General features: G+C 36.7%; 1 protein-coding gene across 5 annotated transcripts; it reads left to right on the top strand.

Moving 5' to 3' along the window:
* Positions 1 to 330: 330 nt before the first annotated feature.
* On the top strand, positions 331 to 18,726 carry LOC126758526 (uncharacterized). Of its 5 annotated transcripts, none has more exons than XM_050472822.1 (6): positions 331 to 441; positions 11,495 to 11,912; positions 12,669 to 12,785; positions 17,584 to 17,840; positions 18,033 to 18,192; positions 18,309 to 18,726. In XM_050472822.1, exons 2-6 carry the CDS (start codon positions 11,713 to 11,715, stop codon positions 18,469 to 18,471), a joined length of 897 nt encoding a protein of 298 aa, XP_050328779.1. In that variant the 5' UTR covers positions 331 to 441; positions 11,495 to 11,712; the 3' UTR covers positions 18,472 to 18,726. The 5 variants fall into 5 exon arrangements, with proteins under 5 accessions (XP_050328779.1, XP_050328778.1, XP_050328777.1 ...); XM_050472821.1 differs by having other exon boundaries at positions 331 to 450; XM_050472820.1 differs by having other exon boundaries at positions 331 to 456.
* Positions 18,727 to 20,028: the final 1,302 nt, after the last annotated feature.

Here is a 20,028-nt window from a genome sequence, read left to right as displayed (position 1 = left end):
ACAACTCCATTTCAAAAGTCGCAACAATGTGCATAATTACATTTATGTGTGTATGTATGTCTGCATGCTAATCAGTTATTGTTGGTGCAAAAAATACAAGTATAAAATCGGTAAGACTTGGTCAACCACAATAACATGCGAACGTTGGCCAACATCGAATGTGCATTCAAAAGCACACAGGCGCACACACACATACACATATGTGCCTATGCGACGAGAGAGCGTTTTCAGCCGTCAGTGAGAGTGATGAAGTGTCTATAGCGCGCGAATGGGCGCCAACAACTTCGGCCAAGCGCTTTGGGCCGGGTTCAAATCAGTTGTTAACACTGCATGGCTGCGTGCAGTAGCGCGACTTTTAGCAAACGTTTCGACCAACGGCAAACGGTTAAACAATACGAGACGCGTTAGTGAAATTTATTCTACTTCAGCGTGTTAGCGAAGGTTAAGACGGTTGGTGTACGTATAACACATACAACGTGACCTATAACGATTATTGCATAGCGTAAACTCGGAAAAAGATAAAAATCAGCATAAAAAGCTATTTGCATTGCTCTTATCAAATTTGTGTTGTTGTGGTTTTCTTTTTTCGTTTAACCTGTCATAGTGGTTGCGCATGCGCGTGCTATTTAATCAGTGCGTTTTGTGTTTATTTTTGTAAGTCGTAGAGGTGCGTCTGTGGCGTGTAATATTGACATCTAATTGACTGTGCGTGATCTCATTGAATTGTCATGATGCTGTTTAGTGCTTACGGCTAGCTGAAATTGCGTTGAACATGCACTGCAGTTGCTAAACGATGTTATTTGTATATAGATTAATTTTTTGTTGTTGTAAAAGATTTTGTAGTACCTATAAGTAGTTTGGCGTGAATATGTTTTTAGTGCGATTTCTTACTGCAGCAGCCAGTTGTTGACTTACAACATAAACCGGCGTCTTTCACAACGCATCTACCCACTTGTACATTCAGCTGTACATATTTGTATGCGATTACGGGCATTAATGTGGAACCATCTAGATCAAAGTCTTTTATTTTTGTTTCTTTTATCAATGGAGAAAAAAAGTTACTTGAGTTAGTTATACAGTGACCAAGCGCAAGACGTCTTTTGAGAATTCCATATATGAATTTTGTTGGCTAATAGCGTTCAAATTTTATGTTTTTTATAAGTTTGTCTAAAAAATTCGACTTGTTTTGAGGTTTTATCATGAAAAAATCTGATTTGCACAGCCAATTTTTTGTAACATTTTTATTTCAAATTCTATGATCCACTCTAGAAGGCTTTTAAATTTAATTATGAGATCCTGTCGATTTACAATAAAATTTAACTATAATACTATTTATTGTTGATTTTTTGGGAAAAAGAATAGATTTTCTGAAACCCGTACACCCATGTAGCCTCTTAATTATTAAACAATATTTTAAAAATAATGAAAACTTGGATGCTGATTTTTCGTGCAAAACCATTCTATGTTATGTAGCACATTTTCACCTTGATTGGTTTGTTAAACGCCAAATAGCCGCTTTTGGGGTTCTGAGAACCCACATGTGATCGGAAAACAAATGAATCTTCAACGTTTTTGGGCTGGAGAATTGAAGCATGCTTTTTTGCAAATGAGGTTGGTCAAGCAGTGACTGTTACTGATGCTCGATATTGCTACATAATTTAATGATATTGATGAGGCCAATATGTGATGTCAAGAGTATGGTGCCACATGCCATAGCTAAAGGAGAATATTCAACATTGTATCAGTGAAATTCAGCCACATTCGATAAAGGAATGCGCATGTGCATGGAAAGCAGTGTTCGTCGATAAATAACCTAATTCTACGTACATTATGATTCAAATAAAAAATTACAACCGAAAGACTAAAAACTGTGTTTTCCAGTTAATTCCAATATTGGGTTAATTCTGAGACACCCTTTATATATTAGTACTTCGCCGTTTCGCTTGTATCGTATTCAAAGTGTATACAATTTCCAAAGTGTCACTATTTCTACGCCCATATGTCTATGCGACGCTTTGTTTTGATGTAAGCGCACGAATGCTCTCGCTGCATTGACCGATTTTCGAGCTGAGTTTGCGAAACTGCAGACAGTGGAGCACCATCAGCACCGCATTAACAGCGCCAACAATAAAGAGTATCAGTTGTTTCTTTAAATTTGCAAAAGTTGCATGACAACTCGAGCTTAAAGCGATCCAAAACATTACACAAATACTGCAATCAACATTCACACACACTCATATATATTTGTATGTATTTTATTTGCTCGTTTTGCTGTGGTTGCATGCTGCGGCTGCGCCTTACCTTCGACTTCTTTCAACAAAGCAACTCTTTGATTAGCGGGAAAAAAATTTAGAGCAAATTAAATCGACAATTAGCGACTGTGAAAGTTGGCAATGAAATCTAACAAAGAAAATCAGCCGCTTGCAACCTGCACTCCCGCTGTGCAATAATTTAATTAATTTTATCTTTTTAACATAAAAATAAGTTGGGTACTTCACATCGTTAGACACCTGTAGACTTGCGTACTTTGGGTCATAAGTTCAGTAATTGTTCATTTTCATGCTTTTTTACGCTTCAAAGCTGATAAAGCTGTCCTTCATTGTAGCCCCAACGGTCGTTCGACTCAAGCCAAAGTTGGACTTCGTTGGCTTTTTTACAAAATCGGTTGCTGCTTGGTTTCGCTTTAAAACGCGTATCGCATATTAATTCCAATGCGAGCAAAAATGAAGTGGAAATAAGAAAAAATAACATGGAAACACATTTAATTAAAAAATATGCTCTTTATGCTGTTGTTAATATGCCGCTGGGCACTTGGCTTCAGTCGTTGGCTAGATTTTCAATTACACCTGTCTGTCTGCCAGCAGATCGGATAGCTTGTCTTCTATTGCAGCAAATGCAGCGATCCTCGTGGACCGACGAATAGCAAGACTTTTGTTTAAAAATATAATTCATACATACTTGTACATACAATTGCTTTTGTTAGGACTAGTTAGATGCCTGGGGTCTGTGTCTAATTGAAGTTAAAAGGGTCGAGTGAAATTTGAAAGCTTAATTAATGTTTGTTTCACAAATCGTTATATATACTTACATGCATATGACTCATATAATATAGTAAACTCATGAAAATATAATAAAATCGGTCATAAACAGTGTTCTTTCAACTAATTTTGTTTATATTAAATATTAATTTGCATGTATGTGTACTACGGCTCATTTGAATGTTAATTTTCTAAAAATAAATAAAAAGGTGCAAATGCTGAAACCAAAGATCGTCAAAGGCTTTCTCTTTTGATTGCTGATCATCACGCAATCAACGTTTCTGTGACAATTTGTTGCAGCAAAGAGTTGTGTTGCCGCAATAAGAAATTTATGTTTGATGAAAAACTACAAGAATACGGCCCACACTTCCACCAATGTCTAACGCGTGGTCAAACATTTTTTGGAATCGCACTCAAATTCAAGGTAGTAGTAGATCGTTGTTTTTTTTTGCATCTTCCCCAAGCGATTTTTCATAACGAATTCATAGTAATCAGCTGATCAATGTCTGATTTTTAGACAGCTTAATATTTTCACTATTCTACTAATTGCTTAATGTTTTTGGGCCCAAAAATGAATTCAAAACCAAAACAATTTATTTTTTTAATTTTTACTCTAACCTAACCCCTTGAAGAAAATTAAAAAAACAAGAAAAAACGTTAACTTCGGCTGCACCGAAGCTAATATACCCTTCACAGATTACATTGGTGCCTTAGAAAATAATTTATACCAAATTTCGTAAATATATCTTGTCAAATGTGAAAGTTTTCCATACAAGAACTTGATTCCGATCGTTCAGTTTGTATGGTAGCTATATGCTATAGTTAACCGATCTGACCAATTTCTTCGGAGATTACATTGTTGCCTTAGAAAATAATCTTTACTAAATTTGGTGAAGATACATTGTCAAATGTGAAAGTTTTCCATACAAGAACTTAATTCCGATCGTTCAGTTTATATGGCAGCTATATGTTATAGTGGTCCGATATCGGCCGTTCCGACAAATGAGCAGCTTCTTGAAGAGAAAATGACGTTTGCAAAATTTCAAAACGATATCTTAAAAACTGAGGGACTAGTTCGTATATATACAGGCAGACGGACGGACAGACGGACAGACAGACAGACGGACATGGCTAAATCGACTCAGCTCAACATACTGATCATTTATATATATACTTTATAGGGTCTCCGACGCTTCCTTCTGGGTGTTAAACACTTCGTGACAAACTTAATATACCCTGTTCAGGGTATAAAAATCGATTAAGTATTTTTTACACACATTGTAGATGCCACATCATTTGATATGTTTGTTGCATTATAAAACGAACAAAACGTTTCATTTACATTATGTCAACGATACACTTAAATATGTAGGCTCTTGTAGATTCTTAATGATAGTGACACACCCAAAGGTGCAGCCAATGCTTTATTTACATGAATAGGAAATGACAATTACTAAATATACCATATACCTCTCTATAATATAGGGTATTCGAAAAAAAAGTCTTTTCGTATTTCTAATCAAACTTCAACTTTTTTTTTTATTTATAATAATAAATAATTAAAGAAATATGTACCATTTTGGTCGACCACTTTTTGCCATTTTTCCGCTAGAGACATTATTCCATTAGTGTAAATTGAAATTTTCAAATTTCCAGAACGAAGCCGAGCGAACCATTGTTGAGCTACACGAACTGATACAGCATCGCCTCCGTAACCTTCATAAATTTCATTGGTGACTTCCGTGGCATTCTTCCTTTTTTAATGCAAAAATTTCAAAATAAAGCGGATTTATTCATTATTTTCAATAATTTTTGAACAGCTGTAACTTTTTTTCAATTTCCCTTAATTTAATTGTTTTTTGGTTAAATGAAGCTTAAAATCTCAACTTTCCAGCACTATATGGTATGACACAATGTGGTTGGTTGCACTGGAGATATACGACTGCACCGACATCTATTGACAAAATACGAAACGACTTTTTCGACTACCACAACCACCATGCTTGAACATTTCTTATTCCTTTGAGGTAAAAATGAAGAGATTTCACCTTTTGGGTTATATCAAAGGCTTATCTATTTATCCAAATGTTGACAATTTTATGAATGGCTTATCTTCCAATAAGCGGGAAAAAAAGCAAAGCAACTATCGGTGTAGTATTTTATGAACTATTTAATAAATTTCTATATGCTTTCTTAAGAACAATGGGAAACAGAAAATTCTCCGGTACAGATGGTCTGTTGTTCTAAATTTCACCTCTTTGGTCTTCTTTAGAAACTTATGAGTAACATGTCACTCTATGACTATGATATAACACAAAACATACCGACCAAGATATATCCGGTATGTCCGAAAAGTAAAAGGACTGATTTTCTTCCGCCGCGACTGTACTTTGGAGCGTGCCCGTACCGACAGGATTCGGTAGATGGCATTCCAAGCTAACGAACAAGTGGCTGGTCGGTTGTTTTCAAGCACCTGGAGAGTCAGGACAAACATTTTCGCGCGACGTGTTCTGTGAGTGGTGCAAGCCGAAAATTCACCGTTCGTTAGAGCAAAGGTACGCAATTAAATTCTATGTGAAACTCGGTAAATCTGCAACAGAGACATTTGATATGATCAAGCAGTCTTACCAAGATGTGGCTTTAGCTAGAAGCGGTGTGTTTCGGTAGCACCAGGCCTTTTTGGAGGGCCGGGAAGAGGTCCCTGTTGAAGACCGTGCTGGAAGGCCTGCGACTTCGACAAACACCGACAATGTGACTCGTGTGCGCAAAGTTTTAAGCTCAGACTGTCGACTAAGTATTCGTTTAATTGCCTAGATGTTAAATTTATCAAAATCTGTGGTTCATGACATTGTGACTTGAACATGCGCAATCCGATTGGAAGTTGCACCAATACAACGCCACGGCTAACACCGCCTTTCTTGTGTTCAGCTACCTAGCCACGGCCGACATTCCAACTCTTCCGCAGCCGCCCTACAGCCCAGATGTGGCCCCCCGGATATTTTTGTTTCCTTGTCTGCAAAGGCTGATGGAAGGCAAGCATTTTGAGACGACAGAGGGGATCCAAGCGGCATGCACCTCGGTTCTCAAGGCTATTACGGAGAATGCCTTCCGTAACGCCTTCAATGCTTGGAAATCGCGCGAGCAGCGCTGCATCGACAATTGGTTCAATAAATTTTTTAAATCGACTCAGTCCTATTACTTTATGGACAAACTCTGTAAAACTTTTGCTTTGCTTTGACAGATAAGCTCGATGTATGTATGCTTTTGGATGAGTTTGTTCATCGATGTAAAGCAAAGCATTCTTTTTACGCTTTGCAAAGTAACAATTGCCATTTTTATTAGAAAGAAGCACGGAAAGCAAATCATGCTTTCTGACATACCATTTGCTTTCTTCGGTTCGTTGTCGAAGTATGAATTGTCAAGCAAAGCGAGAAAAGTTGTATGTGATTCGACTACTAACGGCTGTTACCAGAGTACTATATCATCCCACTACTCATTTACATAATTATAAACCCTCCAAAAGTACGTGCATACACAAATGTTATGTAAACACTCATTAGTAAGCGCAGTAAAACTTTCATAACAATTACTTTCATAAAGTTTTCAAAGAGTATTTGGTTGAATGCAGCCGACAGACTGTGAAATCTAACGTCCGCCTCTTAACACTACACAAATGACCCCGACGGCTGCGACGGCGGCGGCTACTCAACAGCTTAACTCATACACACACAACAATTTTTGGGGCTTTTCTCGTTGAACGCGCTTGGAGCAATTAACACACAAGTTTCATTCAGATTGTGATGCTGCAATTATAGCTTTAATGTGACACTTTTGCTGGTGCCGAAAAGCGGACAGCGCATGCGCAAATGCGAGTACATTTAGGCAAACCAAAAAATAAAAAAGAAACATTTGATTGTGTTAACGGGTGTGTGCAAAGCGTGTCTATTTGGGACTCACCAATTTGCAATTCGCACAACTTGCGAAACCGCGGCATTGCGCGAGTGCCAAATGATTGTGACGGTCGCTGGTATCAACGCTAAGCGCGCATTATCGCGGTGACAGCGCTCGGCATGGCCAGTGCGCATGGGCCAAGTTACACTTTCACTTTGGACGTTTTGGGCTCGGCGTTGACGCGTTATGCGTAGATAGCTGTTGATTAGTGTGGGGCCAACGTGAAAAGCGTTTGAATAAATGAAATAAACGCCAAAAAAACGCCTCACCTCACAGTGTACGTAACAAATGCACAACAAACACGAAAACTGAAATACAACTTAAAAGCATGAAAGGCTTAAAATTGAAAAATCTGTGTAGAAGAAAGACGTGTGCATAAACGAAGCTAAACAAACAAAATAAACAAATAAACATACAGAAGTACAAGCAGACGAGCATATGTCTTTATATATTTACATATGTACATATGTATTAAGAGCAATGGAGCAGCTCCACAGTGACTGGGCGAAAAACGTAGACTCACTGAAAGTTTTCACATTTGTGTACTTTTTCTCTGATTTATGGCGGCGGTCAGTGATAAGCGCCAACGAGTTCGTGTGCCACTGCGGCCTGTTTTTGGGCGAACTGTGATCTGTTAACTATAAATCCAACTTGTTTTTTCCTCAACTAAAGTACGAAATGTTAAGTGTTGTTAGAGAAAACTGACATTTTTTGATTTCTTTGGCTGTTTGGATTCACCGTCAGATCTTAGAAATTAATACAATAAGTGGGTACACATTTTAATTACAATTTACTTGTCAAATAGCAGATCCTTATAGTTTTGAGCCACCTCCTCCGACGGCATGGTTTATATTAGAAGCTTTTCCATGATATACTTAAATATTTATATGTATGTTCAACAAGCTTTGAGCAAAGCTACCGAGGGGCTATCGCTAGCCGAAAAAACTTTTTCTTGTAAAAATAGCTATAATCTTTGGAGCGTTTGAACTCACGACCAGTAAAGTTGTAACTGGAAACGTGGAAGCCAGTAGTATTGTAAAGTATAGGTATAAACAATTGGGACTTACTATATACCTATTAGATCATTGACTTTGATGTTATTCGATAAATGAAGGGAGTCTTAAGTGCTTATATCCACTTGAAAGTTAGAAAAAATGCGTTCTTTTTGTGAAACTTTTTTGAAGAGACTTTTTCTTTATTAAACACATAAAAAATGTACATTTTCAGAATTTAATTTACTTTAATAATCAGCGATTCATTTAAAAATTTTGGATTCCATTCATCCCGTAACTGATCTCCAGTCGGACCTCCGAAAAAAGTTGTTCTAAGTGATGAAGATTTTTAAGTTGAAATCAGGGTAAGTGACTGTCTGTCTGTCCGTGCAAGCTGTAACTTGAGTACAAATTGAGATATCTTGAGGGTTTCTTAGTGCGAAAAAAATTACGAGTGCTTAGCTGGGCGTAATCGGACCACTGGCACGCCCACAAAACGCCAATAACTTAAACCCTATAAAGTGCCATCACGATGCCCTAAATTAAGATATAAAATTGTAATTTTGCGCAGGGGATTGCAGTAGTAAGGGGCAAAGTTTTGAAAAAGTGGTCGTGGCCCCGCTCTATTATAAGTTTAATGTACGTATCTCCTAAACTACTAAAGCTGGAACAACTAAATTTTCTCAGCGTAAATATTATAAGAATTCCTCAAAACAGAGTAAATATGGTTGAAATCGGAAGATAACCCTGGGCACTCACCATATAACGGTACTGTGCAAAACCACAAAAAGCGCAATAAATCAATGAATAATTACGCCAAAGATATTAAATTTTTCCTCCAAAATGGTATGAGAGGGCTTTGAGGGAGCTGGTGTGAAAATTGGACGATGGGCGTGGCACTACCCACTTTTTGGTGAAATTCCATATCTCGGGACTCGACCGACAAATTGCGACTAAATAAACCTAATAAACGTATACCTCAACCACGCCTACTTCCCATATTACACAAAGTACATAAATAAAAAATTAGTTAAACTTAAAAAAAAAAAATTTAACTAATAATTCCTATAAAGTATGCCTTCTTATGCCCGAAAATTGTTCAAATCCAAGCCCCTAGGTAGCGAATATGTGGACTGTTGACTTTTGCCCGAAAATATCGTTCAATGTCTGAGATATGCAATTGAAATTCAGACAGAATTATTGCCTGACAATAACAATTCCTTTATCAAAAATGGGTTGGTTCCCTGAGCCCCCATATACCTAATATACAGATTTTCGAATTTCCAGGTGGCTTTGTTCCATATGATCGGTGATTGTATGTATACTTCACCTAATTTGGTTTTTCTAACAAATCATGCCGAATATGTTGTTGGTCAGTTGCTTGGACTCCGATCCTTTGGATGGCATTTTTCACCTTAATATATTCCCATTTACTCTTTTAAGTTGCAAGACTATAAAATGATCGGTTGCACTCGAAATTAGCCCTTCCTTACTTGTTTTGCTTAAATTTATCCCAAATCCAAAACACAAAAAATTTTTTTTTTCTATAAATGAATACACGTAATTATCTAAGAACTGGTCAAAATTTAGACTTTTGACAAAATGGCCGCGAAAAAAATATTCAAAATCTTATTCCTTCCAATAAAATTCAAAAATTGAAGTCAATCGGTTCAGCCATTTCGTAGAATTTTTCCTCACTAACTCTGAAAACAGTGTTTCGAGAAAAACGGGTTAAAGTTTTGGGAGCAGGTTACAATAAGTTAAAAATTATTACAAATACAAACATAACTCCGAATCAACTCCAAATTTTTGGATAATATATTCAAAGATATCTACGATATATGTATTTAAAACAAAAATTTGAATTTTTTAAATTTACAAATGGACATGGCCCCTTATAAACGTACTTGTATAGAGTATTTCCTTTAACAACAGTTGGCCGCGTAGCCCTTAAGCTGACTCAGAACAGTTAATACATCTTATGATAAATAAGATAATCTGCTTAAGGTCCACTACTAATAGAAATACTTTATTTTTAATGTTTTTCAGTATAGAGAACCCAGGTCTATAAGCAGCTTATAACTTTATACCCAGAGCACTTATGCATTTTCATGAGCAACCTTTTCGAATCAGAAAGGTATACACATGCAATTTAGAAATTGATTGGCCGTTATTACAAAGTTCGCACCAACAACACAGTTATCAGGACACAAATTAATAGCTTCCGGCTGCATCCTCTGTTATATTTTTGAAATATGATCCAGCTCATGCTGATATAAGTACTTGTCGGAGCAGAATTTATATATTACTTAAATATAAAATATATGTATATATATGTATATACTTGTAGATTTATGTATATTATTTCTTATGGAGCGCACATTTTTACGCTACTTCGTTTGATCAATTTTGACGCTCGCTTTTCGCATTTTACTTTTGCTTGCGGTTATAACATTTATTATGATTGCTTTTGTTTTTGTTTTTATTACTTTTTACTGTAGCTTGCTCGATCTATCGATATTTCTCGCTTCCTCTTTGTTTCAGATTTCTAAACAGCATTGACTTGAATGGTGCTCCAAGCTAAAATTGCATAATTAGTTGCCTTGAATATGAATGTACCACATACATATATACATATTTTCACATTGTGTAGCAATAAATGTGTTTAAAAATACGCTAGAATGGCACACTACATACTTCGATAGTTTAAAAAGAAAAAAAATAATATTTGAAAATTATAGTTTTTGTGTGTCTTTCATATGAAGAATTTTAAGGAAATAAAAACAGTAACAATCCAATTAGTTTAATCAGAAAAATTTTAAGTTTTCAAAACAATTAGTTATAACATGCAGAGCTAGTTATACTACATATATATGTATGTATAATCCACCAACGAATATCGGTTATAAGATTCCTCGATTTATTGTACCATAAATTTGCAATGATCGAGGTGCAATTAAAGGGGGAATACTGTAATAGTTGAGGCTCGACTTAGTTTCCACCGTGTAGTTAAACAATTGTTTTGCTTTCGAGCAAAAGGGGAAATAGGCAGGCGCGTAAAAATGGCCTAGTGAGAGTAGACATATATTATATTGTAAGTTATGTATGTATGTATGTATGTGCGAGTAAGGAATCTAGAACATCTGTCACCTGCCAAATGCCACACCATAAAGTATTCATGGTCGCATATACACCCGAGCGATTATTTTTTTATATTCACGCGAGCCTTCTTCCACAAATAGGACGATATAAGTGCGCATGTGCGCGTGTATGTGTGTACATGCGCTTAAAGATATAATACGAAATCTTTCATGCCTGTCCTTCAGCGAAAGGCTTCAGTGTCATAACTGGCACCAGTATTGCACAATATTTCCAAGTGAGGCTCTATTCAATGAAATAATGTTGTAATGGTTTTTCACTAACCAATTTACATTGAAACGTTAATTCGTTATAATTCACAGACGTTATCAACCAGAGTGCACGCAACTAACTCGGCGATTGTTTTAATTTCAGAAATAATAATATACAAACATACAAACGAACAAGCGAATGCCTAAGTGCGAGTTTGAACTAAAACTGAGTAGAAATGTGTTAAACAATTTGAATGCAATGCTTATTCCATTGTAACGACTGTGAAACGCAACAACGTGTCCAAAGTACCGCTGTACCTTCATAAAGTGATTATTACTTTTTTCTAAAAAAAAAAAAAAAAATCGTTTTAATTCGGAAAAATGTTGAAATTTGCCGTGAAAACCAATTTGCAGTTGTCTTGTGTCCTGTTGTGTGCGATCTGTGGACTTATCGGAAATGTCGCCACGAAGCCGACAATCAACTTCAGCCTGCCACAGAGCTTCCAAGGCTTTCCCTCATTCGCCTCGTTCACGCAGCAGTACTTCGAGAGTCGCAATTTGCGTCAGATGAAAACATACAGGTGAGTGTTTGTATTGAACAAGTGAAAATTGCCCCATGTAGTAATCGACAATTAACAATTTAGACAATTAGATGGAACGGTAAAGATAACAAGTTAAATGTTCTCACCTAATAAAAGGTGTATAATAACCCATATTACAAAGCGAAATTATAAGTGGGCGTTGCATTTTAAGTGTGCCATTTGCTAATGTCACATGCTCTCTATCCCTGCTGTGGTCTTTGCTGCACTTACCGCCCATTAACATACAGGTTATACCATTGTATCAAATTGCATGTCATTATTTGGTGACTGAAAGCTCAAATATCACTCGATGTGTTGTGGAGACAAATTAAATTGTTAAACTATAAAGCATATTTATACAGACACGCGATTGTTCAAAACATCATGGAACTAACTTCATACTGGTCACGAAGACTGGCAAAACATATTTTTCAAAATTCCCGATAAATTATAAATTTTCCAAAGTAAATGTTTCTTCAAAATTTGGAATGAAACCTTCTTCAATTCATATACTCTTTCGTAGTGATTAATCTTTAGAATAATTTATAAATAGTTTCAACTAAATCGCAGTTTAGCTTATTGTAATGCCAAGTAATTTATATATGTAAAGAGAATTTTCATTTTCTTCCAATAACTATTATTATTCCTACACAGATAAGAGTTCGCAAAAACATTTAATTATTTCTTTGTTTAATGTTTATATTTATTAAATGCCTCTATCGCGTATTTACTTATTTTTACATTATTTATTTTTAGTGGAAAGCGGCTTACAAATGACTCGTTAATAATGATCTACTATCATGACTCTACCATTGCCGTGACCGAGTTGGGACCAGAGAAGCTGTTGTTGAGTTGTGAACTGATTGAAATTTAGTGAGTTTTAATATACATATGTACATATATAATTTTTTTTTTTTAATTCATATATATTTTTTATAATTTTTTTAATTTTTGTAGGTATGTATGTTCTTGCAATATCACAAAGTACTCGTATATTAGTTAAAATACCGATGAAAAAATAATCTGTGCATAAGCCAATTAATTTATAAGTAAAATTTATAAAATATGATTCGATGATTACTCGGTGATTATTCAAACCTTTAGAGAATCTTTTCAAAGCAAACTCAGCAGACAATCTTTTTAACCTAATAGAATGAGCTAAGTGTGGATTACAGCGATAGTCCAATATGTTTTGCTCCTATTTACTTCATCATCTAAATTGACAAAATACGTGTTTTGGTTCAAACCTTTACTTGGAACTTGGACCAAGGAAAAAAAGCTGAAAATTGGATTTTTGGCAGACATTTTTGCAAAAAAATAAAAATTTCATTGAAAAGTAAGAATTGTATCAAAGACCTGTGTAAAATTTCATGAAGATCGATTGAGTAGCTCTCGAGAAATCTTATCAACTGACTTCAAAAACAATTTCGAGAAAAAAGCGTTTAAAGAGAGCGCACTTAGCCTAGCTTGCATCGACCGCACAAGTTCTCAAGGCTGTATACTTGAAAATTTAGGACAATATTCCAGAGGTATTGTAGAATTTAATAAGACAGTAAAAACATTAGACTCTTTTTTAAACCCGTAAACCCATGTAACCCCTGAAAATATTTTATGGGCGAGGCGAAGAGATTATACGAAATTACATACTACTCATTCCATTATTTAAAATGGTGCAATTCTTATTCCAGTAAGCGGAATATATTTTCTTTTCTTATTTTAAAAACTACTTTATACTTGCATATGGTATAATTTTGACGTGAAACGTCTTTAAAATCGCGCCGAAACATACGGGTACCAGGTTTAAAAAGTGGACCGTAACGAAAAGGTCTATATCAACGTACCTTAATAATTAAAAAACTATTAGTCTTAGAAACAAAAATGTGGTGTGTATATTTCGCTTATATAGTCAGCTCGCTGTTATGACATTGTGTTCGTGTCGGGGTCGAGAGGGGCGGCGGGAGAGGCATACTGCGTTAACTACGCGAAACCGGCGCTCTCGCTTCTTTCTATTCAGTGTAACTCGTGACTCCGACTTTATAGCGCGGTGATTCTTTCGTGTGTTTGTCAAGTTTATTTAAACCGATTTATTTATACAAAAATAAGTGCAAATTGGACAGTATTTATATTTAAAATAACCAGAAAGTGATTATAAATATATAAACTTTTGCTATGTCGGCCTCAGCTCGTGCAAGAGCCAGCCAGAAATATAAATTACGGCTATCGTTACAAAGAGGGAGCTATTGGCCACACATAAGTACCCCAATGTCCGGCTCCGAGCGAGCGAGACGGTTTCGGGAACGTCGCAAAGCTGCTGCCGCCGACCTCGCAACTACCTCTACCACTGGAATACCTATACTTATGGACGTAACGAATGAACAGACGATCGATATATCTATTGGATCTGTCACGGAATTGAGAGATGTCCATATCAGTAGAAGTGAAGCAATGCAACCGCTAGGTGGGAATATCAAGTGTAGACGTAACCAATTCCCGGTTGTGTCCGCAAGCGCGATCACCATTCATAAATCGCAAGGTGGCATATTCGACGGTGTCGTTTTCAACTACGATAAGTCACAACAGCTTGTGTACGTTGCGCTGAGTAGAGTTACATCGATTGACGGTCTGTATCTCAACAACGATAAAGACGATTTTAAATTGTATCACGGGCGAGGCAGCACCGCGACAAAGGTGAAAGATATTCGCGACGAGTACGATCGGATGGTCAATCATCGCCTTCCCACGTTGTCAATGCAAGCAAGAGACTTCTGTAAGCGAGACGTCCTAGCCGAATGCAATGAAGAGCAGGGTGACTCCTACATCGACGACGGCAATTAATTTTGTTCGTGTCTGCTTTCAATGCACAAAGTTTGGTTGCCCATGCAGGAGATATTGAAAGCGATAATATACATATTGATGAACTCCGATTATATGGTAATTAGCGAGACTTAGATGAATTGCGCGAACACTGTGATAATCAATGGCTTCGAACTAAGAGCAAGTAATAACACCGCACTTGAACATCGTACAGATTGTCCATCTACCTCAACTGAATTGTCGGTGCGAGTTTCTGCAGGCGGAGGTTCTGCAATCTACAGAAACCTACAAAGCTCAACGAACTGTAGCAAAATCATCGTAAATGCTAACAAGTCATTCAGTCTTGAGAAAACATAATGTTGGTGACATATGCCTGGTGGACGTTAAAGTCGAAGATCATACGCGGTTTATCCTCGGTGCCGTATATATACATCCTAAGGCGTTGGCTGAAGCTGTTAAGCTATGTCTTTATCAATCACTCCTGCCATATTCAGCAAACTTAACAAAATTAATACCGAACTCTCGGCCAGACTTGGAGACTCCAATCGTTCTATGCGGCGATTTCAATTGCGATCCACAACAGAACAGCAATCTCGTTGAGTTCATGAGGAATGCATTCGGCCTCAACTACGTACAAACATCACCGACAACATTAGGCAATACCACTATAGACTGTACATTCACCAGAAATATTAATGTTGACCTATGTTAAATAAAATTGTTGTCGAATATTAATCGTAATAATAAGTAATTTATGTTTCTAATATGTACCTGTTCTTTTTTATTAAAATACTTAAAACAGCGTCAATCTTGTTTTCATTTCAATCTTTTACTTTAAAAGCGATTCGCTAACATAGACGTTTCACGTTAAAACCAACGGCCGTGTGCCCCAGCACAGCCCCACCCGATTTTTTACTCTGAACAGGGTATATTAAGTTTGCCACGATGTTTGTAACTCTAAAAGGAAAAGTCTGAGACTTTATAAAGTATCGGGTGATTTTTTAAGAGCTTGATAACTTTTTTTTTAAAAAAAACGCAGCACATCGCCAAACGTTAGATTGGTTCACCATTTACTTTTTGATTTTTTTACTCTGAACAGGGTATATTAAATTTGCCACGACGTTTGTCACTCTAAAAGGAAAAGTCTGAGACTTTATAAAGTATAAATATAAATGAAAATTGGACTTTCCGAATGGACCACCTAAGCAGCGAAATTATCTTCAAAAAGTAAATGTAAGTAAATGTCATGAACCAATCTAACGTTTCAAATAAAGAACCGATGAGATTTTGCAAATTTTATGCGTTTTTTTAAAAAAAGTTATCAAGCTCTTAAAAAATCACCCGATATAAATATAAATGAGCAGCGGGGCGAGCTGAGTTGATTTAGCCTTGACCGTCGTATGTATATACGAACTATCGATCGATCGAAATCGATCTGAAAAATTTCACCCGTCCTTCTCTCACCAAGAAGCTGCTCATTTGTCGAAACGGCCGATACGGAGAACTATAGCATATTGGAAATAAGAACTGAACGATCGGAAAATCGATTGTTTCTCGAAATAGTCGTGGTTTATTGCCGAAGGTAATGATGCAAACTCCGAAGTCATTGTGCAGATCGAGTTAATATACATACATAGTAATAATATAAATATACATATAAATATTGTATAGTATAGTTCTTGTACGGAATCTTTTGCATTCGTGAAGGATATTATGCTTTAGTGCAATCCGTTTTTCTAAGTTAAATACACAGTTTATCGAAATCCGAGATCATTTCTTTTTGTTCTCAACTACACAAAACCTTTAACGAGCGAATAAAATCGCGTGACGACCAATAATTTATATTAATTATTATTAATTAAAATCAAATATGTACCTCGTTGACCTTAACTTTCTAGAATATAACCACAAAAACTATGATTTATTTTGCTAAAAAATTTTTTCTGCCCAAATGTTTTTTTTAATAGAAAAAATACAGAATTAAGATATGTTAGCAGAATGTCTCTAAGTAAAGAAACGTCTCGACGTCGGACTGACGTATAGACCGACTTGACGCATTTTACGTCGAGATCTTTAATTGAAAGCGTACAAATTATAGCTTGTGCAAGAAGCCGCTCGACCTTTCCAAGCGATATCGCTTCGCTTTGGACTCATGAAAAGTTCCAAGAAGATCCGACGTTTTCGAATCAAATTTAGTTCAGCAGTAAGGCTCATTTCAAGAGCTGTCATTTCATTCAGAAAAAACAACGTTTTGGTGTGGTATGTGGGTCGGTGGAATCATCGTCTGCGGCCAACATTTAAAAGAGAAACTTCAAAAAATAAGTGCCATTAAATTTGAAGTCTTTAAAAATGTAGGAAGCCTCGAAATCGATCACCCTATACAACTAAAATTTCTGTCAGAAACCTAACAAAACAGAAAAATATCAACCTTATGACAATTATACGAGTATAACTGTTTACTGACGAGGCTTTTATTGGCCCAGAGATTTTGCTTTATGAACTGATACTGGAAATGCTGAAAGTTCTAGTTTGTACTACTACAAATGTTAGAACAATTACCTCGTAAGACAGTCGGCTGACTAGTTAGCGATTCATAATAGTTGTAAATTCGATTACAAATAGTTTATTTGACTGCGGGGTTACTAGGGACCCGTTGGCTTTAAATGCGGTGTGCAGGGATTCTACATACAAGAATTTGCAGCATACGAGTATACTGCAGGCGAGTGACTGGATCAATCTGCCTTATATTGAACTAATATGACTTTTTCTATAACCCTCAATATATTTCAATAATAAATACATATATATGAAAATTGACGTAAATAATCTTGTACCGTTTGTCATTCTCCCCAACTAGCAATGAAAGCGATGGGAAAACTTTACTCGAAGGACTTTCCAAATACAATCGGCCGCTGCGAATAACATTCGAGGAAATGCTAAAACTCATGAACCAGTGTGAGCGAGTCGACAAGCTGACATATGCTTCGCGCAATCGCGGCAAGTCCATAGATGTCAGTGCGAGCAATGACAGTCCCACGAATAATGGTGCTTCAAATTTGGCGGCAAATATATTTCCGAAAAGTCCATTTTCATTATTGAGCGGCATCATACCCGGTAAGTAATTAAAGCACATACACACACAACAATAACAACAACTAATGGAGGTTAATGCATGCCATATCAAATACTACCCAAGTATGACGTACGCGTACGCGATCTCCATAATTGTTACTAGACTTTGAATATTTCAAGCGAGTGCCGATCGTAGTGAGTACAATGAGTAAAATAAAATTTATTATTCCACAGGCACAAAGTGGTGCGGCACCGGCGACATTGCGGAAACCTACAGTGATTTGGGCACTGAAATGGATATGGATCGATGCTGTCGCCTTCACGATCTGTGCCCGGTGAAGATACGTGCCTATCAAAACAAATACGAGCTGATGAATGACTCCTTGTATACAAAGTGAGTTTATGTAAATGAAATTCCTATGTAAATATATCTACCTTCATAAGCATATGCTATATATCTTTTTCTATATATATACATACATATATACTAAATCGTTATTATTCCTACAGATCTCACTGCATATGCGACGATATGCTTTACTCATGTCTCAAAAGTGCCAACACGTCGGCGGCGCAACTGATGGGCTCAATCTACTTCAATCTGGTGCAAGTGCCCTGCTTGGCAGGCAGCAATGACAAATATCGCTTTCGAGCGGCCAAAGAGGGATTCTAAAGTAGGAGCTGAGTGTCAGTCTTTGGAATCTTTTATTTATAATAAATAAAATTATAAAAACGTGCAAAGCAAGAATAGCCAAACTTTTGTAAAATATTTTTATATTATTTTTGTACAAAACTTAATTTGTTGTTATGTATGATTTGCGGTAGCACTTAAGGACTAGCATAAAGCGGAAATACAAATTTTTATTTATTTTATACTTTTTCACATAAAATAAAGAGATGGTTATTTATTTATAAACAAAAACATGCATGTATACATAAGTTTTAATGAGTTCCTTCGACAAAAAGTGAAAATCTCCACTATCAAAAATCGATCCTTTGAGAGTCGATTTAAATTGGGCTTGTAAAATAGGAACTGACTAGCTAAAAAAGAGGTATTGCTGGGCCAAAATACGAGCTTGATTGTACGCCCTCGCACCACGTGAGTCGCCCGAGCTCTTGCCGAACTGCTTACAACTAGTTATATTCTATAAGGCTACACTCTCCAACTGTATTAGTCTTTTTTTATACCGTGAAGAAGATACATTAAGTTTGCGACGATATTTGTAACTCTCAGGATGAAACGCCGGACATCGTATAAAATATAGTATATCTAATTGATGAGCCTGACGAGCTGAGCCGATAGAACCTTATATGCGATGTTTAGGAGACTTATCCCTTTTTTGGATTAGGCAGAGCACACTTAAAATCCAATCGTTGGGCATGTTTTCGTCCGACCATATTTTACAAAGAAGCTGATGCATGCTCCTTATCAGTTCTTCGCCGCCGTGTTTGAATAGCTCGGCCGGCAATCCATGGGATCCCGTCGCTTTCTTGTTCTTCAGATGGGTAATAGATATTGAACTTCCGAACTTCTGCTCCATCGTCAACGATTGGGGAATCGGGTTCGCTTTCTCCTGGCGTTATGCTTTCACTGCCATTCAGCAGGAGAAGTGTTATCTCTATATTTTTAGTTTGCTCTGGGCATCGGTTTCCAGATCACCTCCTTAGGCTCGACAAGTGTATGCTCCGGTATTGAAAACTTTTGTTATTCGTCGCATTTTTTCGTAGAATTTTTCAACATTACCCTTGTCGGCCAGCTTGTCAAGCTTTTCATACTCACGCATTTCGGTCTCTCTCTTTTTCTGTCTCCAAATGCGTCTCTGTTCCCTCTTCAACTCTCGGTATCTTTTCCATCCCACAAGTGTTGTGGTCGATCGTAACGTTGCGAGGTAGCCAGTCTGTTTCTCTCCGCTGCGACACAGCACTCCTCGTAGTACCAGCTGTTCTTTTGCATTTTCCGAAAACGAATGGTTTCGGTTGCAGCTGTGCGTAAGGAGCTTGAAATGACGTCCCACAGTTCCCTTATGCCGAGTTGTTGACGAGTGCTCTCTCTTAAGTTAAAAATATATAGTCACATCTATTGCAAAATGAACGGTTTGTTTGTTTTTTTTTTTTTTTTTTGATTATCTTCTGAAGGACTAAAGGAATACCTGTGACAATTTTCACGTCTTTCCGTGCTGTGGTTCGGACGTTCTGCGGGCACCTAACGTAAAAGTGTTTCATTTTATTC

This window comes from Bactrocera neohumeralis, chromosome 5 (assembly GCF_024586455.1).
Source record: "Bactrocera neohumeralis isolate Rockhampton chromosome 5, APGP_CSIRO_Bneo_wtdbg2-racon-allhic-juicebox.fasta_v2, whole genome shotgun sequence".
NCBI lineage: Eukaryota > Metazoa > Arthropoda > Insecta > Diptera > Tephritidae > Bactrocera > Bactrocera neohumeralis.
Note: the sequence above shows the minus strand (reverse complement) of the source record. Positions and strands in the feature narration are given on the sequence as shown.

Bases quoted from the DNA above. Each gene is read 5' to 3' on its own strand.
- LOC126758526 (XM_050472822.1), top strand. From the start codon at position 11,713: ATGTTGAAATTTGCCGTGAAAACCAATTTGCAGTTGTCTTGTGTCCTG. The intron at 11,913-12,668 runs GTGAGTGTTTGT...ATTTATTTTTAG, and splicing joins CGTCAGATGAAAACATACAG to TGGAAAGCGGCTTACAAATG. The intron at 17,841-18,032 runs GTAAGTAATTAA...ATTATTCCACAG, and splicing joins ATTGAGCGGCATCATACCCG to GCACAAAGTGGTGCGGCACC.